We start from the raw sequence: 26,260 nt of genomic DNA, 5'->3' as shown, positions 1-26,260 counted from the left end.
AGAAGGTAGATGAGGACAATGCAATTGATGTGGTGTATATGGACTTTCAAAAGGCGTTTGATAAAGTGCCGCATGATAGGCTTATCATCAAGATTGCGGCCCATGGAATAAAGGGGGCAGTAGCAACATGGATACAGAATTGGCTAAATGACAGGAAACAGCGAGAAAAGTGGTGAATGGTAGTTTTTCGGACTGGAGGGAGGTGTACAGTGGTGTTCCCCAGGGGCCAGTGCTGGAACCACTGCTATTCTTGATATATATACTAATGAATTGGACCTGGGTTTACAGGGCACAATATCCAAATTTGCAGATGACACAAAACTTGGAAGGGTAGTAAACAATGAGGAGGATAGTGATAGACTTCAATAGGATATAGACAGGCTGGTGGCATGGGCGGACACATGGCAGATGAAATTTAATGCAAAAAAATGCGAAGTGATACATTTTGGTAGGAAGAACAAGGAGAGACAATGTAAACTAGAGAGCACAACTCTAAAGGAAGTACAGGAACAGAGAGATCTGGAGGTATATGTGCACAAATCGTTGAATGTAGCAGGGCAGGTTGAGAAAGCGTTTAAAAAAGCATACGGGATCCTGGGCTTTATGAATAGAGGCATAGAGTACAAAAGTATGGAAGTCATGATGAACCTTTATAAAACACTGTTTGGCCACAACTGGAATCTTGTGTCCAGTTCTGGGCACTGCACTTTAGGAAAGATGTGAAGGCCTTAGAGAGGGTGCCGAAGAGATTTACTAGAATGATTCCAGGGATGAAGGACTTTAGTTACTTGGATAGACTGGAGAAGCTGGGGTTGTTCTCCTTGGAACAGAGATGGTTGCAAGGAGATTTGATAGAGGTATTCAAAATCATGAAGGGACTAGACAGAGTAGGTAGAGAGAAACTGTTCCCATTGGCAGAAGGGTCATGAACCAGAGGACATAGATTTAAGGTGATAGGTAAAAGAAACTTTTTTACACAGCGAGTGGTTATGATCTGGAATGCACTGCCCGAGGGGGTGGTGGAGGCAGATTCAATCATGGCCTTCAAAAGGGAACTGGATAAGTACTTGAAAGGAAAAAAAAATTGCAGGGCTACAGGGATAGGGCAGGAGAGTGGGACTAGCTGGATTGCTTTTGCATAGAGCCGGCGCGGACTTGATGGGCCGAATGGCCTCCTTCCGTGCTGTAACCTTTCTATGATTCTATGATTGGCAGCCCTCTGGTACCTTGGCCAAATAAGCCATTCTTCATGTTGAGTTTAGACAGTGATTGATCCACAAGCTGTTTGGATGTGACGGACACTGCAGGCAAACCCAGTCCTGATCTTTCTCTGACTTGAAGTCCATTCCCCAGCCTGGTCTAGGCATTGTGGCCAATTGCAGTGGTGCTGCTGTTTTCCAGTTGAGATCAGCTAACCCAGCACAAATTGAGCATGAACCTGTTTTCATACTACACTGGATGGTGCTTTTACCCACTAAGTCATCGGGGAAGCAGAATTTAATTTTTAATAAATTAGCAAAATTTACAGTATCTTGCAATAAACACTCCAGGAACAGAGGTGGTTTTGTTTTCAAACAGTGCTTCATAGACTCAGTGGCCAAGTCACAAATGCCATTTCTGACCTGGCTCAGTTCTTCTGGCACCACTCCCCCATGAGTAATACTGGCTTAATGTCAGAGTTACAAGGTCAGCATAATACCTATATTTTTTTCTGGCTTGCAGTGTGTGCAATTCTTTGTTGTCAGACCTTGTCTGCAAAGGCTCCGAGTCAGATTTTCGAAATGGTCAAAGTGACCTGGTGCTCCTGTTCTGAGAGAGGTGTTGAAGTTAGTTTATTTATAAATTGACTTAAAGCTTGCCCGTGGTTATTGTGTACTTGCTGGTGTAACAGAGATTGAGCTTTTTAATAAGAAATGTGTCCGTGAAATTTTTAAGGTCCACTGTGGCATTTCAGCACCAAATAAACATTCTTAAAATGGAGTTTGCAGAGGCCAAATCGAGCTCTTAAATCTGTTGTATTGGTTACACTGGTGTAAAATTCAACCATGATATTATGTTGAATGACAGTAGTTCAGTCATGCCACTATAATAATTGCACACAGAATTTGCAGGATATTAAAACTTTGCATGAATTTGCAGCTTTGTACCTCCGATTTTAAAATAATTTTTAAAATTCTCATAATTCTGCAACTTACTTTTCCCCCGATTGTCTTCATGCCCTTTCACTTTTATGTGCCAGCACCTTTCCAGTACTTTGGCCTGATAGCCAATCTTTATGTTGACTGTACAGTGATCATCAACAAGCTGTTTGGCCAGGAAGGGCATCACAGTCAAGCCCAGTTCTGTTTCTTATCTGATCCTTTTCTTATCTCCACCTAATCTAGGCATTATGGCCAATTGTAGTAGCCCTACTGTTGTCCAGTTGAGAGCAGCTAACTCAGCACAAATTGTGCATGAACCTGGCACCTTCTGGTTTAGTACTACATTGGATAGTGCGTTTACCCACTAAGTCATCAGGGAAGTGGAATTTTAATAACTGTTCAGTTTATAAATCATGTCACAATGAATAATTTGATACCCCTTTTTAAAATGTTAATATTTACTGCTGAGCAAAATGGTTTCTGCCCTGCATTTAGTATGGTCATTCATCTTAGTACAAAGATGCAGTGCATGCCCATCACGACAGATTACCTCTAAGTGATGATCTGCAGTCATTTAGCTCTGTATGTCTCTTCAGAATTCAGTCGCGTGATTTGTAATTGAGCAATGTTTTTAAGGGACAGTCTTCCCTATGCGGTCACAATTCACATGACCCTTCTTCCATCTTGCCTGACTTTTTTTTATTCGTTCGTGGGATGTGGGCATCACTGGCGAGGCCGGCATTTATTGCCCATCCCTAATTGCCCTTGAGAAGGTGGTGGTGAGCCGCCGCCTTGAACCGCTGCAGTCCGTGTTGTGACGGTTCTCCCACAGTGCTGTTAGGAAGGGAGTTCCAGGATTTTGACCCAGCGACGATGAAGGAACGGCGATATTTCCAAGTCGGGATGATGTGTGACTTGGAGGGGAACGTGCAGGTGGTGTTGTTCCCATGTGCCTGCTGCTCTTGTCCTTCTAGGTGGTAGAGGTCGCGGGGTTGGGAGTTGCTGTCGAAGAAGCCTTGGCGAGTTGCTGCAGTGCATCGTGTGGATGGTACACACTGCAGCCACTGTGCGCCGGTGGTGAAGGGAGTGAATGTTTAGGGTGGTGGATGGGGTGCCAATCCAGCGGGCTGCTTTGTCCTGGATGGTGTCGAGCTTCTTGAGTGTTGTTGGAGCTGCACTCATCCAAGCAAGTGGAGAGTATTCCATCACACTCCTGACTTGTGTCTTGTAGATGGTGGAAAGGCTTTGGGGAGTCAGGAGGTGAGTCACTCGCCGCAGAATACCCAGCCTCTGACCTGCTCTTGTAGCCACAGTAATTATATGGCTGTTCCAGTTAAGTTTCTGGTCAATGGTGACCCCCAGGATGTTGATGGTGGAGGATTTGGCGATGTTAATGCCGTTGAATGTCAAGGGGAGGTGGTTAGACTCTCTCTTGTTGGAAATGGTCATTGCCTGGCACTTGTCTGGTGCAAATGTTACTTGCCACTTATGAGCCCAAGCCTGGATGTTGTCCAGGTCTTGCTGCATGAGGGCTCGGACTGCTTCATTATCTGAGGGGTTGTGAATGGAACTGAACACTGTGCAATCATCAGCGAACATCCCCATTTCTGACATTGATGGAGGGAAGGTCATTGATGAAGCAGCTGAAGATGGTTGGGCCTAGGACACTGCCCTGAGGAACTCCTGCAGCAATGTCCTGGGGCTGAGATGATTGGCCTCCAACAACCACTACCATCTTCCTTTGTGCTAGGTATGACTCCAGCCACTGGAGAGTTTTCCCCCTGATTCCCATTGACTTCAATTTACTAGGGCTCCTTGATGCCACACTCGGCCTTGATGTCAAGGGCAGTCGCTCTCACCTCACCTCTACAATTCAGCTCTTTTGTCCATGTTTGGAACAAGGCTGTGATGAGGTCTGGAGCCGAGTGGTCCTGGCGGAACCCAAACTGAGCATCGGTGAGCAGGTTATTGGCGAGGAAGTGCCGCTTGACAGCACTGTCGACGACACCTTCCATCACTTTGCTGATGATTGAGAGTAGACTGATGGGGTGGTAATTGGCTGGATTGGATTTGTCCTGCTTTTTGTGGACAGGACATACCTGTGCAATTTTCCACATTGTCGGGTAGATGCCAGTGTTGTAGCTGTACTGGAACAGCTTGGCTAGAGGCGCAGCTAGTTCTGGAGCACAAGCCTTCAGCACTACAGCTGGGATGTTGTTGGGGCCCATAGCCTTTGCTGTATCCAATGCACTCAGCCATTTCTTGATATCACGTGGAGTGAATCGAATTGGCTGAAGACTGGCTTCTGTGATGGTGGGGATATTGGGAGGAGACCGAGATGGATCATCCACTCGGCACTTCTGGCTGAAGATGGTTGCAAACACTCCAGCCTTTTCTTTTGCACTCACATGCTGGACTCCGCCATCATTGAGGATGGGGATGTTTGCAGATCCTCCTCCTCCCGTTAATTGTTTAATTGTCCACCACCATTCATGACTGGATGTGGCAGGACTGCAGAGCTTTGATCTGATCCATTGGTTGTGGAATCGCTTAGCTCTGTCTATAGCATGTTGCTTTTGCTGTTTAGCATGCATGTAGTCCTGAGTTGTAGCTTCACCAGGTTGGCACCTCATTTTTAAGTACGCCTGATGCTGCTCCTGGCATGCTCTTCTACACTCCTCATTGAATCAGGGTTGATCCCCTGGCTTGTTGGTAATGGTAGAGTGAGGAATGTGCCGGGCCATGAGGTGAGACCTGAGGATGTCTTGAGTTTGGTTATTCTAATCTGTATAAAATTAAGATAAAGGGCTCGATTTTTGGAAGTCCGAGCCGGCGGGTTCGTGGCGGGGGGCTTCGAAAATCGGGGATTCCCGGGGTGGGTCCGGAGCCCGGCTCCAACCCGCCCACTTCCAGGTTCCCCAGTGACGCGCTTAAATGTGCGCGCAGCCCCCACATGCAGGACTCCCACCGGCAATTAAAGCCGGCAGGATCCCACTTAAACCAATTAAATAGATAGTTCAGGTCGTTTGCAGACCTGATTTGTCGGATATTTTAGGAGGGGTGGGATTTTCAACTCATCTGAGCGTGTTTCCCGTACTGGGGGAAACACTCCCAGTTGAAATGGACGTGTTGCAGCCACCAGCCTGAGGCAGCTGCAAAGGTCCATTTGACAGGTGGGAGTGGGGGAGACTCTCACTCATTGGGGGCTCTAGGGGGGGAGGAGCTAAATACGATTAAAATCACTAAGGAATTGGTACTCAGTAAATTAATGGGACTCAAGGCGGATAAATCCCCTGGACCTGATGGCTTACATCCTAGGGTCTTGAGGGAAGTGGCAGTCGGGATTGTGGATGCTTTGGTAATAATTTTCCAAAATTCTCTGGACTCGGCAAAGGTCCCGGCAGATTGGAAAACTGCTAATGTAACACCCTTATTTAAAAAGGGTAGTAGGCAGAAGGCTGGAAATTATAGACCAGTTAGCCTAACATCTGTGGTGGGTAAAATTTTGGAGTCTATTATTAAGGAGACAGTAGCAGAACATTTGGATAAACATAATTTAATAGGACAAAGTCAGCATGGCTTTACGAAGGGGAAGTCATGTCTGACAAATTTGCTTGAGTTCTTTGAGGACATAACGTACAGGGTGGATAAAGGGGAACCAGTGGACGTAGTGTATTTAGGCTTCCAGAAGGCATTCAACAAGATGCCACATAAAAGATTATTGCTCAAGATATAGAATCACTGGATTGGGGGTAATATTCTGGCATGGTTGGAGGATTGGTTATCTAACAGGAAGCAGAGAGTTGGGATAAATGGTTCATTCTCGGACTGGCAACCAGTAGCCAGTGGTGTTCCGCAGGGGTCGGTGCTGGGTCCCCAACTCTTTATAATCTATATTAACGATTTGGAGGAGGGGACCGACTGTAACATATCAAAGTTTGCAGATGATACAAAGATGGGAGGGAAAGTAGAGAGTGAGGAGGACATAAAAAACCTGCAGGGCGATACAGACAGGCTGGGTGAGTGGGCGGAGATTTGGCAGATGCAAGACAATATTGGAAAATGTGAGGTTATGCACTTTGGCAGGAAAAATCAGAGAGCAAGTTATTATCTTAATGGCGAGAAACTGGAAAGTACTGCAGTACAAAGGGATCTGGGGGTCCTAGTGCAAGAAAATCAAAAAGTTAGTATGCAGGTGCAGCAGGTGATCAAGAAGGCCAACGGAATGTTGGCTTTTATTGCTGGGGGATAGAATATAAAAACAGGGAGGTATTTCTGCAGTTATATAAGGTATTGGTGAGACCGCACCTGGAATACTGCATACAGTTTTGGTGTCCATACTTAAGAAAAGACACACTTGCTCTCGAGGCAGTACAAAGGAGGTTCACTCGGTTAATCCCGGGGATGAGGGGGCGGACATATGAGGAGAGGTTGAGTAGATTGGGACCCTACTCTTTGGAGTTCAGAAGAATGAGAGGCGATCTTATTGTAACATATAAGATTGTGAAGGGGTTTGATCGGGTGGATGCGGTAAGGATGTTCCCAAGGATGGGTGAAACTAGAACTAGGGGGCATAATCTTAGAATAAGGGGCTGCTCTTTCAAAACTGAGATGAGGAGAAACTTCTTCACTCAGAGGGTAGTAGGTCTGCGGAATTTGCTGCCCCAGGAAGCTGTGGAAGCTACATCATTAAATAAATTTGAAACAGAAATCAACAGTATCCTAGAAGTAAAGGGAATTAGGGGTTACGGGGAGCGGGCAGGAAATTGGACATGAATTTAGATTTGAGGTTAGGATCAGATCAGCCATGATCTTATTGAATGGCGGAGCAGGCTCGAGGGGCCGATTGGCCTACTCCTGCTCCTATTTCTTATGTTCTTATGTTCTTATTGCAGGAGGCCACTCTGTCACTTTGGACAAAGTTTGGCCTCCACCACCCTCCTCCTAACAGTAAAATTCACAAACTTGCACACTTACCCCGGTGAGCAGATGCATTTACCTACCTTGCGGACCCCCTCAGATGTACATCTTCTGGATGGGGGCAGCCATAGCTGCAGTGATGACCTCCTCTGAGGACGAACAGTATCACCAGCCTTGCCGGCCACGCCATCCACCTCTGACACGTGGTGCTCCACAACACAGTGCTGTGACACATCCACCTGCACAGCAGGAGGGAGGCCAACCGCAGAGAGAGATGCATCGCAGAAGGCACTACCCTCGGCACAGGGTCTACAGACCGAGGCTCAGCTTTCTGGACCTCTCTGAGCAGCAGTGCACACGGAGGCTCAGAGTCGCTCGACATGTAGTCGTGGACATCTGCAGCCTTCTTCATGCCAAGCTGCTCGCGGCTGGCCCGAGCACCATCATCTTACCTGTCGCTGTTGAAGTCACCACTGCCCTCAACAACTTCTCCTCTGCATCCTTCCAGGGTGCCACCGGGGACATCGCCGACATCTCTCAGTCGTCTGCACAAAAGAGCTCTGCAAATACACCTACACCCACTCTGCAGTGACACAATGGGTGGCATCAGATGTGGGTCTTCATGGTGATCCTCAGGAAAGGGCATTATTGCACAAACCAGACAAGATTTGCAAAGATGTGGCAGTAGTGGTGCCAATATAATATGTGATGTGAGTTGATCAGAAATCAAATATAAGTAAAAACCATGACAAACCCTCAAACACCCTTGTGCATCCCCTTCATGCTCATGACAAGTTTGCCTTATGCTTCCTACTACACATGTGATGCATGCCCTGTGGCTGCAGCACAGGTAGTGGCAGGTTGGGTGAGGCTGACCGTGAAAGAGATGCATGAGAGGATGAGTATGAGATAGAGCCGTGAGATTGTATGAGGATTGGGTTGAGTGGTAGTGGTGGGAAGAGTACTGGCGAGGTGAGTAAGTGCAGGTAAGTTGAGGATGAGGTTTGTGTGGGTGTGAGGAGTGATGTGATAGAGTAGTGTTGGCAGTGCAGAAGGAGATATGGGATGGGGGCGGTGATGTGGCATTGAAACGCCTCCGGCACTGTACGCAGGTGCTTGCTATGTTGGTGGTGCTGGTGACCTCCTCTGCCACCTCGAGCCAGGCCTTCGTGGTGGCAGAGGCAGACCACGTACTCCCGTCCGCCGTGGAGAAGATCTCTGTCCTCCCCCTCCCCCCATCCAGTAGGACCTGGAATGAGGCATCATTAAACCTGGGAGCAGCCTTCCCCCTGGGCTGCTCCATGCTGTAATTTTGGCCCCTTTCTGCAATGAGTCAGTGGAGGACTGCCCCTTTAAATAGGGCTCCTCCAGCTGACAGCCTGTGATGCGGCTGCGCAGTTCGCCTGCTGCGCAGCTTTCCAGCGCGAAACCCGGAAGCCAAGGTAAGTGGCTTCAATTAGGCTGCGATCGCGTGCAGAGCACCACGAATTCACTGGGCTCGTTACCCACGCGCCCAGTCGACCCCCCCCCCCCCCACTGCCAACCCGCCTCCCTCCTAAAATCGATCCCAAAGTATCTGTTGCAACCGAAACATTGCAAGATATACCAAGTCATTTTAACTGATGCTATTCACAGCTCAAGGGTGAACCATCTGAGTCCTCCAAGTGTAAGTTCCACAAAACTCCAGTGTTTCTGCAGCATCAGAAGCCTGACATTTTTTGCATTCTGAGCATAAGTAAAATTAGTTGTGCAAGTTTACGAGGTTTTAAAAATGTGCATTCACTAATTAATTTGGATTCCTACTGTATTCTTAGCAGGCTGTACCATGATGTGGTATCATAGGCTCTACTGGGTAATTTTCCCCACATGGGCGATACCTGATTAGTTTGGAGCGATGAAGAATGAAGCCAGGGAAAATCTGATGGGTCAATCTCTACCACTTCAGTGCACTTTCTGGCACCTGGTTCAAAAGCAGCAGTGACAAAAACAGGGCGATGGATTGATTTCACACTTGTAACTGGGGATTGGTGTATTGAGAGGAGAGGAAACTAGCAAAATTATCACTTAGAAAAATGTTAAACTCTGATTATATGTCTTTGCCATTTCCAAAGACCCGTTTGCTTATCTTCGAACAACCACCATGCCAACATGGTGCTAATAAGTTAAACCAATGTTACACATTTTCTGCACCGTAGCTACCAAGGTATCCTTCAATGAACCAAAAGCTATAAACTTACTTTGTAAATTAATGTTATTGGAATAATGTTAAATGGTATATTAATTCATTTTACAAGAACTTTGGACTTTAAGAAATCTGTGGACTGAAAAGCATTTTAAGAAATAACTGAGATGTATTAAAAACTTAATTGTTTGTACATATGTACACTAAACTCAAAGCAAACTATTCTGCATTTTGGGAAATATTACAATTTAGTATTGCTCTTGCATGCCAAGCTAATCCCTGCATTCATCAACAGTAAATGTTTTTGTGTAACTTCCGTGAGATTCTTCATCGATACTTTTGTATCAGAATCTTGTTTCTCTGGGGATTACACAGCTGTCGGTCATAATTTCTTGCAGTGCTTTGTTTGGGAGGGTTTTTGGTCTGTTTTTGTTACAACACAAAGCAAACCATCAGTTTGAACTGCAAACAACTGAAATAGTTCTCTCCGTGCTTGTCACTTGGTACCAAAACTAACAACCTGAAAGTAAGAGTGATGTATTGGATTGAACAACAGCTCTAGACAAAGATGTCATTTCTCCTTTTTCAGTTTGCAAACAGATCTGCGACATGAGCATTGCTTAACATCTGCATTTGTTTTTGAAAAAAATCCACTGAATGAATCCCGGGTTGTCAGCTAAATACTTGTTTTTGTAAATTGTTACAAAAAGGTGTTATTTGCTTTCATTTATTAGTGGCACTTAAAAATTGCTAGTTGTGTTTTACTGTGATCAAACCATATGTGTATGGCACTTCGATGGTGCAGTATATTGATGCAGTTTTGACGCATTCTGCTTTCACCTTTGGGACCAGGGTTTGAGTTGAGAAGAAGCCCGGGGGAAATTTTTCTCTCTCTGATCTCTGCCAAGGATTTTAAGTCAATTTTCCAGTTTCAGTTACACTCTTGATGTACGTAACTACACAGTATAAAAACTGGCAGACATCTCATGCACTTATTTCACTAGTCTGTTGCTGCTATTTTCCTGGAGCTATTGATGCACTGGGGTTTCATCCACCCAGCACCAGATACAGTATGATACTGTTGGTCCCAGCCTGGACTGATGTAAGCGAGCCCACCCTGCATGGTTTTCACTTCACACCAATGTTTGTGTAACTGTTATCAGTACAAATGGATCCATTTGGCTCCTCTTTTTCGGTAAAAATCACATCTGCAGTAGGGTGCCAGTAATGAGCACTCCTTGCTTGTCTTGAGAGCAGTGTGTGTATGTATATATATATATAGTTCTGCCATTCCTCCACTCCATGCTGTGTTAAAAGGCAATATAATCCTACACTCCTTGATTCCTTTACTATTCAAATTCTGCTAGCAGGGGTGCACCAAGAAGAACAGTATCACTAGTCCATGAGGCTGAAGTACTATGTTTGTAGAGTTTGAGTATTAACATTTCTGTCAAAAACTTGTGTTGCTATTTAATTCTGTTTTCTCACCATTATTAATATTTTTGTTTGTAGGACTGTTCTAAATTTATGATACGTTACTCTGGCTTCTTGTAAATTTGTGGAACTACACAAATTGTGCTGTATACAATATTGTCAAAGTGTGGCACTTTAGATAGCCATGGGGGTTGTTTAATCCTATACAAAGTTCCTGAAGTGTTTGTAGACCATGCTTGTTAGGAAGGCATTTATTCACCCAGTACCCTGTGCTTTCCTTCAATCTGTGTATGTGTAGTATGTTTACTGTTTTACATGATTTTGGATGTTTTACAAGGTACCAGAATTTTTGGTTTGAAATTCTTTTTAACAACACTTCTATAACCAGGATGAAAGGTTATGCTGGATTTTATGTATTTAATAATAGCGCATGTTTGAATGATTTGGTATCATCAGTAAAATCTGTGGTAATGCTGAACACAAATTGAACATAATCTTTAGTCTTCATGTTCCATGTTTGATCTTGTGTCCTGAACGGTGTTTCCAAGTGATTGAAAATTGAATGGTTTTGAACTTTAGATACTTCCTGTCTCTGAATTCAGTGTACTGATGATCACAAGCCTCCTATTAATTTCTTTTCTGAAAGAAAATATTACTACCATTGCTTAGGGCTTCAATGTGCCAAGTCGCCTAACACAAGGACATCATATAATGGTAAGATGCAGGTTCACCTCATTCCACTGAGTTCTGACCTCAGCCATGTCACTGTGGGAATGGTTCAAGCAGAGGCCAAGTATCTCACCACAGGGACAAACAGAAAATGGAAGAAACAGTTGCTGCTGGACTGCTTTCATGTACCCCGTACTGGCTGATTGAGGGCATAGGAACAGGAGTAGGCCATTTAGCCCCTTGAGCCTGTTCCGCAATTCAACGAGATCATGGCTGATCTGTGACCTAATTCCATATACCCGCCTTAGCCCCATATCCCTTAATACCTTTGGTTAACAAAAATCTATCAATCTCAGATTTCAAATTAACAATTCAGCTAGCATCAACTGCTGTTTGCGGAAGAGAGTTCCAAACTTCTACCACCCTTTGCGTGTAGAAGTGTGGGCAGCAGACGGGCAACAGCTTGCCCACCTGTCATCTTGGTCTGTGACAGGTAAACTGAGAAGGGCAGTTAGGATGCACTCATTACTACTTCTACTGTGTGAACAGCTCAGTTTGTGACTCTAACCTAATCATTATTATGTACTGAGTTTGAGATCTTGTGCTTCTTTGTACATTGTGAAACAAATTGACATGGAACATCCACCTTTCAGGGTAATAGCAACTCACATACTGATGCAGTTTTGTTTTCATTTCTCAGCACAGTTCTCATGGTGCCTGTACAAATGGACAGTTTTTTTTTAAAAAGCCAGAGAATGTACTCATGGAGAGTGACCAAGATACATAGGCAATAATATTGGCCCAGAATTTGCTGGGAAAATAACAGCGAGTTTAATGCGCACACCGTTGTTAGTATGTAAATAACCCAGCAGTTTGTGGTGAGGAAGAGATACAGCCTAAGTTGCGAATTGCAACAATTTCCTAGACAATTTGCATCACTCCACCATTACTCACGTGAAAACAAGCTCGCCGTCAACTAACCTCTGAGTTTCAAGAAATTGCTGCATTGGCATTGTTGAAACGAATTAAACTCACCACAGATAGTTAGGGCTTAGTACTTAACAACGCATGGTCCCTTTTAATGTCAAGATTTATGATCCTGCAATGCCACTCAACTTCTCCGGCCCAGAAACGGAACAGTTGAAACTGGAGTCTCATTCCTGTAACTAGTAAATTGTGCCTAGAGGTTTTTTATTTTTTTCTTTCTTTTCCTTCTGTCTCTTTTTTCTCTTTCTTAATCCAATCTTTCTTTCCCATTCTTTATTTCTCTAAGCATCTAATTTGACTCTAATTGACCCTATTTCCTTCTCTGTTGTTCCTCTGTTTCTTTCTCTATCCTTAAATCTCATTGGTTAAGGAGGTAGACTGTCGCTGCTGTCGTTTACCAAGGTCCAAGATGCTCTGCTCCAATTCTGGGCCATTGTTAACTGTGGATTCTTGTTTTTCTTTTGCTCTTCAGAACAAGGACAGTAAACATTTAGTCATTCGGGTTGCATAGTCTCTTTTATAGATGACCCCTGTTTATATGGTTCATGACTAAATTCTATCTCCTGTTAAACTACCCAAGGTTTTATTGGATATTTTGCCCACACAACGAAGCATGGCTTTGAGTATCAGATTAAAATGTAACAGTGAGCCTTTGTTGCCTGGAAACAGTGCAGAGCACCAATTATGCAAGCAATTAGAGTTTAGGTGGGGTCTGTATCTATGCGGCTGTTGTCTGTATCTATGCGGATGTTGTACGGATGCCAGGGTGCATGACTTGAGCAGTCCCATTGACCTTTGTAATTCAATACTTAATTTGGTAAGTGCCAAGCCAGCAGCATGTAGAATACCTTGACTATTAATCCCTCCCCCCTTTTTAAAATGCAGACTGTGTTGTGTTGTCCAAACTATAAATATTATCCATTCCCATTTCAAAACACTTATGAAGTGATGCCTCAAAGCACTTGCTAATGGACTTTCAGCCGTCACTTAGTTGTCTTTCTAATTTTAGTAGTTTATTGCTGCTGCTTTTTCCAGTCTTAACTCATCCCAAATTACAGTACAAGTTTGTAATGCTTGTTTTTACTGGACCTTGAATGACTCACTACTAAGCTGCTCCTTTGTATGTAGTGGTGCTGAATAACTTGTGTATGAATTGAAGTATTCACCTTAAAACCTATCTCTGTGCAGGTAATGTAGAATAAATGTCTGGTATGAGAAGCGGGGCAGTGAAGATGGGATCTACAGATATGTGCATTATTATGGACTGGAACAAAACCAGTTTGTTTTACTTCGCTTCTGATAGTGGGCTACGCAGAGCTCATTGTGGGTTCGGGAGCCAAGGCAAGCAACCATCTTAGAAAATATGTGGCTCGAAGGTGCTTTAGATGTTGTAGAATTAAGCATTTTTTTAAAAATCGTGCCGAAGTTTGGGTATATTGCTGTTTGTATAACAGAGTAAGGGCACGTGTGTAATGTGTAAACTCCCCTTTTATGTACTTCATCCATTCTTGCACAGTTAAGTCCTGATGACTTTTTGACTTTTTAAAAAAAACTTATAGCTTTGTTATATTTTCTTCCCATGTTACTCACTACACTCTGAGGTAGCCTGCTGCAAAGCACCTGCCAATGCATTTCCGCAAACATCCTTCAGAAGGTGCGCAGAGGTGAGTTCTCCCCGCGTGACTGAGCACTTGCTCAAGATAATTTACCACCTCCTGTTAAGTTTGTTGATTTATTAGGTAGACTTTGAAGTTCTCCATAAATTCTGTAACATAAAGTTGCATAATGAATGGCAACTATATCAGTGTTACACATATTGTTATAGTGCTGTTAAAGTAGTCGTTACAACTGATGCAATGAGTACTCCATTTGTATTGATGGGTGTCCTATATTTATCAGTGATTTCTCATTTACCTTCTGCCATGGGCATTTTGGAGCTCTTCTCAGATGAGGTAGCTGCCACTCTGATGTTATGAGCCATCCATTGTTCCTCTGTACCCAAGCCTGTACTGTCTCCCAAATTGGCAACTGGGACTTACCTGGATGATGTCCAAGATTCCTTAAGGAGTCTCTGCTTGATGTTAATGTTATGTCTGCATGGGATTGGGTGGTGGGTGAAGAGAGAGAAACAAATTACTGGGGAACTCTTCGCTATAATAAAAACAAAATGCTGGAAATACTCCAAGTCAGGCGGCATCTGTGAAGAATGAAACAGAGTTAACGTTTTAGGTCGATGATCTTCCGTCAGAACTGGAAGAAGTTGAAGATTTAACAGTTTTTAAGCAAGTACAGAACCAGGCAAAGGTTGTGGGGGGAGGAGGGGAGGAGAGGAGAGGAGAGGAAAGAACAAAAGGGGAAGGATTCTGGGTGGAGGGCAGGAGAGATTAAATGACAAAAGGGATGATGGTGCAAGGCAAGGAGGGTGGTAATGGGACAAGTGAAGAAACGAAAGATGGGTCTAGAGGAGCTGTAAATGGCAACATCAGAACCATTACCAACACCTGCTGTCCGAAAAAATGGGAGCAGTGGTTATGATCTGAAGTTATTGAAATCAATTTTGAGTTCAGAAGGTTGTGAAACGCCTAATCGAAAGATGAGGCACTGTTCCTCGAGTTTTCATTGAGCTTCATTGGAACAGTGTAAGAGGCCGAGGTCAGCGTGGGAGTGGGACGGAGAATCAAAATGGCAAGCAACCGGAAGGTCAGGGTCACTCTTGCGGACTGCCAGCTAGGAGATGTGTTTTGCCACAAATCATTTTATTATGTAATATATATGGGGGTGTGTGAAGAGGAAATTGAAAGTACTCCTCCAAGCCATCCTCTCTTTAATGACGCCTATTTTTCCCTAATTCAAGATGTGACTATCTGTTTTAATACTTTGGGGGAAGATTTCTTATATTTGTAAATGCAGAGAAATCATAAATGCATTTATAAAGAATGTGTTTATTTTTGCTGTACCTAACACAAAGGATATTTTCTCCCATTGTGATTTACTAACTATTAAGAGACAACAGATCTGTGAGGTGTTCTAAAATACCTATTATTGTAAATTTATCAACGCACATTTTTATAAAAGAAAAAGAGTCCTTTTGTATTCTGGAATAGTATATAAAATGAGAGTTCTATATGTGCGTAGTAAAATGTAACTGTAAAGTATAGAAAGTTACAGAATTGTATTAACAATTTGAATACTGCACAAGTTCTTTATCCTAGATTTAAGCAAGTGCTCAGTCACGCGGGAGAGGTGGGGAGAACTCACCTCTGCGCACCTTCTAAAGGATGTTTGTGGAAATGCATTGGCAGATATTTTCTTGGAAGGTAATGAGTGGAAATTTTTGAGATTTGAACCACATGTCAGTGAAGGGAATGACATTTACTGTAAATGTGCATTTTAAACCAAATCTGGCATGGAAAAAGTACCAGGGGTATAGTCGTATTTAAATTGTCAATTTGTGAGTTTTGAATAGTAACATCTGACACAGAAGCTGTAACTAATTATATATAGCAAGAGGATGGCAGGCATGTACCTGATTAACAATTCAAGACGCAGTTTAGAATTATTTTTAAAATTTTGTTTACCATCTGTTTCTTTCCTGTTACTGTCCGAGTGGTGTTGACCTCTAGCATTTTAATATAGGGATAATGTTAAAGAGGCAAAAGCTGTCGCTTGTCTTTACAATCTTTCTGACAATCTGTTCAGAATACAGAATATATAATGTAATTTATTTTACAGGCAGGAAAAGGTTTTAATTCAGCGTATGTCCTAGGTATAGAGGTCAGGAGTGATATGTGCTCTGAACACTGGGATGCTTGTAATGTGTTAATAGTCACACTCCCTCCCACTGCAGACAACCAGATGTAAAGTAACTTAGCCCTTGCTCAGTTCACAGATATTAAATGTTGTGGAGCATATGTGAGGGGGAGGGAGGTGAAAGAAATGTATGTCGGAGGTTGGGCAACCATATTGAGCAGCAGAAAATAGATTGTTCCCCAACACTTTGACTTTTAGCCTTCTGTCTGCTGTTTCCATCTATGACCAATGACTGGTTTGTTACAATTAAAATGACCAAAATTGAGGGTTCTAATGTCAGTAAAATATACTGTTATGTATTTGGGCTTTTACCTGGGGCTTGCTACATACAGATAACTTGGTGTTCAAGGCCATGTTTTGGTTAATAGTCTGGACGACATCCAGGCTTGGGCTGATGTGGCAAGTAATATTCATGCCACACAAGTGTCAGGCAATGACCATGACCATCTCCCCTTGCTATTCAGCGGCATTACCATCACAAAGTCCCCCACCATCAACATCCTGGGGGTCACCGTTGACCAGAAACTGGACAAGCCACATAAATGCCGTGATTACTAGAGCAGCTCGGAGGTTATGTATGCTGCAGTGAGTGACTCACCTCCTGACTCCCCAAAGTCTCTTTACCACCTACAAGGCACAAGTTTGGAAGCATAAAATTACAGAGCGATATTAATAGATTGAGTGGATGGGCAAAACTGTGGCAAATGGATTTCAATATAGGCAAGTGTGAAGTCATCCACTTTGGACCTAAAAGGATGGATCAGAGTACTTTCTAAATGGTGAAAAGCTTGAATCAGTGGAGGTCCAAAGAGACTTGGGGGTCCATGTATATAGATCATTAAAATGTCATGGGCAGGCACAGAAAATAATCAAAAAGCCTAATGGAATGCTAGCCTTTATATCTGGAGGACTAGAATACAAGGGGTTAGAAGTTATGCTACAGCTGTACAAAGCCCTGGTTAGATCACACCTGGAGCACTGTGTTCAGTTCTGGGTGCCTCACCTTCGGAAGGATATATTGGCCTTGGAGGGAGTGCAGCGTAGATTCACTAGAATGATACCTGGACTCCAAGGGTTAAATTACAAGGAGAGATTACACAACTAGAGTTGTATTCCCTGGAATTTAGAAGATTACGGGGTGATTTGATCGAAGTTTTCAAGATACTAAGGGGATCTGATAGGGTAGATAGGGAAAAACTATTTCCGCTGGTTGGGGAGTCTAGGACTTAGGGGACACAGCCTAAAATTTAGAGCCAAGACTTTCAGGAGTGAAGTTAGGAAACACTTGTACACGCAAAGGGTAGTAGAAGTTTGGAACTCTCTTCCGCAAATGGTGGTTGATGCTAACTCAATTGTTAATTTTAAATCTGAGATTGATAGATTTTTGTTAACCAAAGGTATTAAGGGATATGGGGCTACGGCGAGTATATGGAGTTAGGCCACAGATCAGCCATGATCTCATTGAATGGCGGAACAGGCTCAAGGGGCTAAATGGCTTACTCCTGCTCCTATTTTCTATGTTACTTCTGTTCCTTCTGTTCCTATGTTCCTATAAGGCAGGAGTGTGATGGAATGCTCTCCACTTTCCTGGATGGGTGTAGCTCCAACAATACTCAAGAAGCTCGATACTATCCAGGACAAAACAGTCCGCTTGATTGGTACCCCATCCACTGGCTGAAGTGTCCACTCCCTCCACCGTCGGAGTACCGTGGTTGCAGTGTGTACTGTATACGGGAAACACTGCAGCAACTCACCAAGGCTTCTTCGGCAGCATCTCCTAAACCCACGACCTCCACCACCTAAAAAGAACAAGGGAAGCAAGTGCATGGGAGCACCAGCACATCAAATTTCCCCGCCCAAGTCACATACCTTCCTTGGACATATAATTGCCGTTCCTTCGTCGTTTGGGGTCAAAATCCTGGAATTCCCTACCTAACAGCATTGTGAGAGCACCTTCACCACATGGACTGCAGCGATTCAAGAAGGCCCACTGCAACCTTCTCAAGGACAACTAGGAATGGGTAATAAATGCCACCTTACCAGTGACCCCCCCACATCCTAAGAATTAATAAATAAATTTTTAAAAACCTGTGTATCTACTGGCTTCAGACTGACTAGTGAGCTGAGTGTAGGCACCCATATACACTGGAACCTGTCATTTAAAACCTTTCTTATGAGAGACCCACTGTCGTAAGCAACTATAAAAGTTTGGCAGGAAAGGTTCTCCATTGTCATTGACCTCCAATGAAACAGCATCTGATGAATACAACCAGCACCCAGATTTTACATGTAATAAATAACCACACCAGTCAGTGCAACAAAACTTTAGGGGACCTTAACAAACATTATCTGACCCAGTTAATGACTCTATTGTGTCATTAGGGATATGCACAGCACCTGTTTTGAAGCTTAAGTAGTTACTGGATGTTGGCTAAGCCTGCAAGTCTTCATATTGTTGCGCTTTTGTGCTGTCACTCCTGCAAACACTACTCAACAGAAGGACGTTTATGTAAAGGATCACAGCACGGCTTGAGCAAGTCAGAAAGCTGCCTGAATCCAGGGATTATATTCCTGGCTGCTCAACAAAGGTTAGTCTGATTCTATACAGTGCAGGCCTGCTGTATCCAGCATAGCAGCTAGAAATAGCATGTCTGCTGTTGAGCCATTGCGTTAGTAAGTGCTAAACTGTCAGCTGTGATAACAGTCTCACCTTGAGTCAGTAGGTTGTGGGTTCAAGTCCCACTCCAGAGACTTGAGCACATAATCCAGGCTGACTTTTCAGTGCAGTATTGAGGGAGCGCTGCACGTCACTAGCACTGACCAACAGGCACCAGGATGTAGCCTGGATGGTGGTGAGAAAGGCCCTCCTAGTGCAGTCCTTCCAACACGCACGGAACCTCAGCCACTGCGAGCTGCCCTCGAGGCAATGGCGGGGAGGAGACCTTCTTCCACCACCTGATGGGCTGCCCCTTTGTGCAGAGGGTGTGGAGAGAGATGCGTTGATATCTGTCCCGGTTCATCCCAAACAGTTCAGTAACACAAGAAGCTGTGCTCTCCGGGCTGTTTCCCGGACCGCACACCGAGACAGAGATCACCTGCGGCTGGAAGACCATCAATTCGGTGAAGGAGGCCCTTTAGTCCGCCCGAAATATGCTGGTCTTCCAGCTGAAGGAGCTGTCCACGACTGAGTGTTGCCACCTGGCACACTCCAAGGTCCAGGAGTACGTGCTGCGGGATGCACTGAAGCGAGGTGAGACCTACGCAAAGGCTCTATGGGGAAAGGCCACCGTTTAGAGCCCTCCCGCCATTGTATAACGAGCGGTGGGAATCGGAAAAAAACCCTCAGGCAGGATGTAAAACGATAAATGAACATAACGAAATGTACTGTATCTTTTTTTTATTCTTTCATGGGATGTGGGCGTCGCTGGCGAGGCCAGCATTTATTGCCCATCCCTAATTGCCCTTGAGTAGGTGGTGGTGGTGAGCCGCCTTCTTGAACCGCTGCAGTCCGTGTGGTGAAGGTTCTCTCAAAGTGCTGTTAGGAAGGGAGTTCCAGGATTTTGACCCAGCGACGATGAAGGAACGGCGATATATTTCCAAGTCGGGATGGTGTGTGACTTGGAGGGGAACGTGCAGGTGGTGTTGTTCCCACGTGCCTGCTGCTCATGTTCTTCTAGGTGGTAGAGGTCGCAGGTTTTTTGGGAGGTGCTGTCGAAGAAGTCTTGGCGAGTTGCTGCAGTGCATCCTGTGGATGGTACACACTGCAGCCACAGTGCACCAGCGGTGAAGGGAGTGAATGTTTAGGGTGGTGGATGGGGTGCCAATCAAGTGGGCTGCTTTGTCCTGGATGGTGTCGAGCTTCTTGAGTGTTGTTGGAGCTGCACTCATCCAGGCAAGTGGAGAGTATTCCATCACACTCCTGGCTTGTGCCTTGCAGATGGTGGAAAGGCTTTGGGGAGTCAGGAGGTGAGTCACACACTGCAGAATACCCAGCCTCTGACCTGCTCTTGTAGCCACAGTATTTATATGGCTGGTCCAGTTCAGTTTCTGGTCAATGGTGACCCCCAGGATGTTGATGGTGGGGGATTTGGCGATGGTAATGCCTTTGAATATCAAGGAGAGGTGGTTAGACTCTCTCTTGTTGGAGATGGTCATTGCCTGGCACTTGTCTGGCACGAATGTTACTTGCCACTTATGAGCCCAAGTCTGGATGTTGTCCAGGTCTTGCTGCATGCGGGCACGGACTGCTTCATTATCTGAGGGGTTGTGAATGGAACTGAACACTGTGCAATCATCAGCAAACATCCCCATTTCTGACCTTTATGATGGAGGGAAGGTCATTGATGAAGCAGCTGAAGATGGTTGGGCCTAGGACACTGCCCTGAGGAACTCCTGCAGCAAAGCCCTGGGACTGAGATGATTGGCTTCCTAAAACCACTACCATCTTCCTTTGTGCTAGGTATGACTCCAGCCACTGGAGAGTTTTCCCCCTGATTCCCATTGACTTCAATTTTACTCGGGCTCCTTGGTGCCACACTCGGTCAAATGCTGCCTTGATGTCAAGGGCAGTCACTCTCACCTCACCTCTGGAATTCAGCTCTTTTGTCCATGTTTGGACCAAGGCTGTAATGAGGTCTGGCGCAGAGTGGTCCTGGCGGAACCCAAACTGAGCATCGGTGAGCAGGTTATTGGTGAGTAAGTGCCGCTTGATAGCACTGTCGACGACACCTTCCATCACTTTGCTGATGATTGAGAGTAGACTGATGGGGCAGTAATTGGCCGGATTGGATTTGTCCTGCTTTTTGTGGACAGGACATACCTGTGCAATTTTCCACATTGTCGGGTAGATGCCAGTGTTGTAGCTGTACTGGAACAGCTTGGCTAGAGGCGCAACTAGTTCTGGAGCATCTGTAACCGGTAACAACTGTAATGCAATGAGGCACCCTAGGCTGTCATGAACTTTATGTACAATGTATGGTGCATAACTATTGATTGTACTGGAACCGTTGATTTGTACTGTATGTACCGCTGCAAATTGTATGACCTGTATTGTATTGTTTGAAGTGTGACTTGAATTGCGTTGTATGTACCTTTCCAAATTTTATGAATAAAGTTTATTTTGAAATATAAAAAAAAAGTCAGAGGTGCCGTCATTTGGATGTGACATTAAACCGAGGCCCCTTCTGCTCTCTCAGGTGGACGTAAAAGATCCTGTGGCGCTATTGGAAGAAGAACTGGGGAGTTCTCCCGGTGTCCTGGCCAATATAATCCCTCAACTAACGAGACTATAAACAGATTGTGGTCATTATCACATTACTGTTTGTGGAACCATGCTGTGCGCAAATTGGCTGCCACGTTTCTGACATTGCAATAGTGACTGCACTTCAAATGTCATTAATTGGCTATGAAGTGCTTTGGGACATCCTGAAGTTATGAAAGGCGCTATACAAATGTGTCTTTCTTTAAAGACTGTTGCTAAGAAAAGTGGCTGATGAAAGACTACCTTCAGTGCTAGTACCACACTGTGCCCTGAGATGCCACCTGTGAAGCTCAGTTATACACACGGTGAGCAGGATGCCAAGCACCAGCTGTGCATCTGTTAACATGATAATTGCAGTGTGAGCATCAATGTAGGTCAATCCCATCCTCGGGGTGTTTTAGTTTAAGTGAATTTCAATTCATGGCCCTCTGAGATTTAACAGCAAACATTCTGGCTATCTGAATCTCCCACGAGCATTTAACAGATTACACCGTGGCATTCGTACAGGAATGCCTTTTCAATTATGTAGGATTACAGAATGTCCCTGCAATGAGGGACCACTGATTTCAGAGATCACTTTTTCCCATCAGAACAGGTGGTTTTAAATGACAGGTTTCATTGTATAACCCTACAACTTGTAGCTCATGGCTATAGTGCTGTCCTATCAAAGGATCATGGTCCTGCTTTCCCCCACCTTAAACTTCACTCAAGGCTTCAGCATAGGTTTGATTGACAGCTATGCCTATTGCTTTTAAAAGATCCCCATATAGGATGTTTGAATTGAATGAAATGGTTAGATCTATCAATCTGTTCAAAACTTAAATCAAACTGTGATTGCAGGAAATTACCACATTTGTCCAGTCAACTTCCGGGGTGCTGCTTTGGACCGAATGGCCCTAATGGCTTTGCACTTAACATACGTTAGCGTACTAAATCCTCATTTGTTTTTCAGCAACAAACTACAAATACTTATTAATGCATATGGCATACCAGACCATATTATATCTTCTCCGCAGTTTGAAACATCAGCTAGCAGTAACCAATTTTAATCCTGCATGTAATGTGACCAAAGGAATAAATAATGAACCATGGACAAAAATGCTTTTTTGTCACCCATACAATGGGTGAAATTAACACACAATGGGCTTTGTTAAACTGTACCATAAACTTCATTTTTATTTGGAACCATAAGAGCAAGCAACAAGTTTCACTGTGGCTGAGGCAGAGGAAGACTTGAGAAATTTCTCCACTGGGCTATCAATAGACGTGCCTATATTCCATAACCTAATGCCTACTCCAGCAACCCAGGTTTAAAAGGCGTTTGTTAATGCTGAGGGTCGGCTTCGACGCACAGATTGTCTGGGAGAGCTGCATAGAAGGGAGAAAGCAACATATGAAACATCAGCTCTTCCATTCCATGCTGATTTTTTGGATTGTTCCAGAACTTAGAAGCATAGGTGCCATTCTAAGTAACATCTTAAAATATATTGTGTTGATGACAAAATTGGATACAGTAACAAGTATGACATGCTGGTGCGGTGCATTAACATTCCAAATATTGCGTCGCAGGTTGGTAGAATGCCAACCTGCACTGTTCCCCGAATGGTGCCTACTGATGTTTAGCTGTGCCATCATGGAAACGCTGAAGGGAGAACAAGGACAGAGGAGTGGGCACCAGTTCACTAGTCAGAACAGCATAGGTCATAACTTGGGATTTGGCCATCTCCAGGCCAGTTAGTTGGGTAAACTAGAATGGGAAGAAGAGGAAAAAAAAAAGTCATTTTCTTTTAAAACTAATTGTAGTTGGAGATCAGGAGCAGATACAATCTTCTTTACAAATGGTGCTCACCTTGGCTTTGATCTCCCATTATGAGAATTCCTTATTTTTTAAAACTGTGAATGCCACTGCTTTTACATGTGTAAGTTTTAACTCAAAAAGCCTTTGACTGTTGATTTCTTTTTCTGTTGACTAATAACGAAACAAAGTTTAAACTTTTTTTTCCCTCCCAGGGGACTGTTCATTACCATACACGACAAGGGCCACATTGCTACGATGTTGAACTCTTGGCCAGAAGAAGATATAAAGGTAGGCTTATTTCAAGATCTGCAGATTTCTGTATTCATGTTGTATAATGACTACAGACATGACTGTTCGTTTAAATATGACTGGTGGAAGGTCAGAATGCAGTGATGTACTACATAGAAGATGAATAACATGGCATTCTTAAACCACAAAAGCGCATTGGTGTCATCCAGACTAATGTGTATTATATAATTTTATACACTCGTAGCCAACAGCTTTTTTCTAGTATGTTACAAAGTAACGTCTTTTACTTGTGAGCTTTCCTGCGCAAGTTTCATTGCTATAATTCAATATTGGCAATTCATGGCACTATCTGAAGAGGAGTGGGGAGTTTTCTTGTGTTTCCAGCCAACATTCTTTCCTCAAGCAAAATGGCCAAAAACAGATCAACTGGTCATTCATCTCATTTGTTGTTCATGCACTGCACAAATAGCTGCTGTGTCTACCTACATAACCGTGACAGCACTTCATAATTTATGGGGTGTGAAGTGCTAGAGTGCTTTGTGAGAATGTCATAAGATGCTTGTTTCTTAGTCATACTTATTCTGTTATTTTTGTTTTTCTTTGTTTTTCATTCTTTGTTTCTTCATTATTTTTTGTTCTTTTCTTTTACTTCTCTTTTTTCTCTCCATTTGTTTCTCCTTTGCTTTTTCTCTTCATTCTCTTTTTCTTCTTTCTCTTTTTGTTTTTCTTCTTTCTCCTTTCCTTTATTCCCAGGTTTATTTGCAATTTTGAATCAAAACACAGGAATACTGCCTGTGTGTTTTTCTTCACACAGTGATTATACTGGATTAGGTTTGTAATGGCATCCAATGGAATTAGTTTTCAATTACTCCCACCCACCTTCCCATATAATATATAGATTTACACAGTTCAGTGGCACTCTTTATAATATAGTTTACACAGACTTTCAGAAAACGTTCGACAAAGTCCTACACGAGAGACTTCTAATTAAACTGAAAGCTGTGGAAATTCACAATAGATAAGTTGGTTAAAAATTAAAACAAAGTTGTGATGAGTGGTGTAGTATCGGACTTGGGAGGGGTGAGAAGGAGTTGTTGAGACAAGTACAGCCTGTGTCAACGCTTGGAACCATATTTTTCTAACTTACGTAAATTAACTAAACACCGAAACCCATTGTAAGCTTGTCAAATTTGCAGACACTGAAATGGGGAGAGCAGCAGTTAGTAATTTGCAGAAGGATTTAAATCTATTATACAATTAGGTGAACAATGTTGGGAGAAGAAATGTGTGACATGAGTTTAAAATGAATTGAATTAGCACTGGCAGAGTTGGGAATGATATTAGTAGTGGTAGTAGGCACTGTTGTCTAGACAATACAGCAGAAGAGTTTCAAAAAAGCTAATAGAATGTTTGCCAGAACAATAGACTGCAATTCTAGACAGGCTATGTCTAGACTTAATTTAAATTACAGTTCAATAGTAGACTTGGAAGAGCCAGAGTATTAGAGAGATAACATTCATTGTGCCAAATGGCCATTTTTCATTCTTGACTATTGTGTTGTTTTCCCACACTTCATTCATAGCTTTACTGATATGCCCCAGATTACAGCTGATTTTCTTTGGTATTTAATCCCTTGTCCAAACACTGAATAAGTTGCTTATGAAGCTCTTGATTGCATACTTACATTATCAGAACATAGTGCTACAAATAACTAGAGCTCTTTCAACTGAAGAAATCATAGAATTGTTGCAGCACAGAAGGAGGTCATTTGGCCCATCGAGCCCGTGCCGGCTCTTTGTAAGAGCAATCCAGTTAGTCCCATTCCTTCGCTCTTTTCCCCATAGCCCTGCAAATTTTTTCCCTTCAAGTATTTATCCATTCCCCTTTTTGAAAGCCATGATTGTATCTGCTTCCACCACCCTTTCAGGCAGCGCATTCCAGATCATAACCACTCGTTGCATAAAAAAGTTTTTCCTCATGTCGCCTTTGGTTCTTTTGCCAATCACCTTAAATCTGTGTCCTCTGGTTCTCAACCCTTCCGCCAATGGGAACAGTTTCTCTTTATTTACTTAATCTAAACCTTTCATGATTTTGAACACTTCTATCAAATCTCCTCTCAACCTTCTCTGCTGTAAGGAGTACAACCCCAGCTTCTCCAGGCTATCCATGTAACTGAAGTCTTTCACCCATGGAACCTTTCTAGTAAATCTTTTCTGCACCCTCTCTAAAGCCTTGACATCCTTCCTAAAGTGCGGTGCCCAGAATAGGACACAATACTCCAGTTGTGGCCTAACCAGTGTTTTATAAAGGTTTAACATAACTTCCTTGCTTTTATACTCTTTTCCCATATTTATAAAGCCCAGGATTCTGTATGCTTTTTTAACTGGTTTCTCAACCTGTCCTGCCATCTTCAAAGATTTGTGCACATATGCCCCCCCAGTCTCTCTGTTCCTGCACCCCCATTAGAATTGTACCATTTAGTTTATATTGCCTCTCCTCATTCTTCCTGCCAAAATGTATCACTTTTGGTCTCCCCAATGTAAAGGAGACCGCATTGTGAGCAGCGAATACAGTACACTAAATTGAAATAAGTACAGGTAAATCGCTGTTTCACCTGGAAGGAGTGTTTGGAGCCTAGAGTGGTGGGAAGGGAAGAGGTGAAAAGGCAGGTGTTGCATCTCCTGTGCTCGCACGGGAAGGTGCCGTGGGAAGGAGAGTGGGTGTCGGGGATGATGGAAGAGTGGACCAGGGTGTCGTGGAGGGAACAGTCCCTTCGGAATGCTGAAAGAAGAGGGGAGGGGAGGGGAAGA

At 43.7% G+C, this 26,260-nt stretch overlaps 1 protein-coding gene across 1 annotated transcript in view; it reads left to right on the top strand.

Annotated features, from left to right (window-relative positions):
- LOC137322995 (NADP-dependent malic enzyme-like) overlaps positions 1 to 26,260 on the top strand; it is a 191,425-nt gene that overhangs the window by 75,109 nt on the left and 90,056 nt on the right. The window contains exon 5 of the mRNA XM_067986317.1: positions 23,414 to 23,489. Coding sequence (XP_067842418.1) covers positions 23,414 to 23,489 — 76 coding nt within the window. The remainder of the gene's footprint in view (positions 1 to 23,413; positions 23,490 to 26,260) is intronic.

The sequence above is a fragment of the Heptranchias perlo genome, chromosome 6 (genome assembly GCF_035084215.1).
Source record: "Heptranchias perlo isolate sHepPer1 chromosome 6, sHepPer1.hap1, whole genome shotgun sequence".
NCBI lineage: Eukaryota > Metazoa > Chordata > Chondrichthyes > Hexanchiformes > Hexanchidae > Heptranchias > Heptranchias perlo.
Note: the sequence above shows the minus strand (reverse complement) of the source record. Positions and strands in the feature narration are given on the sequence as shown.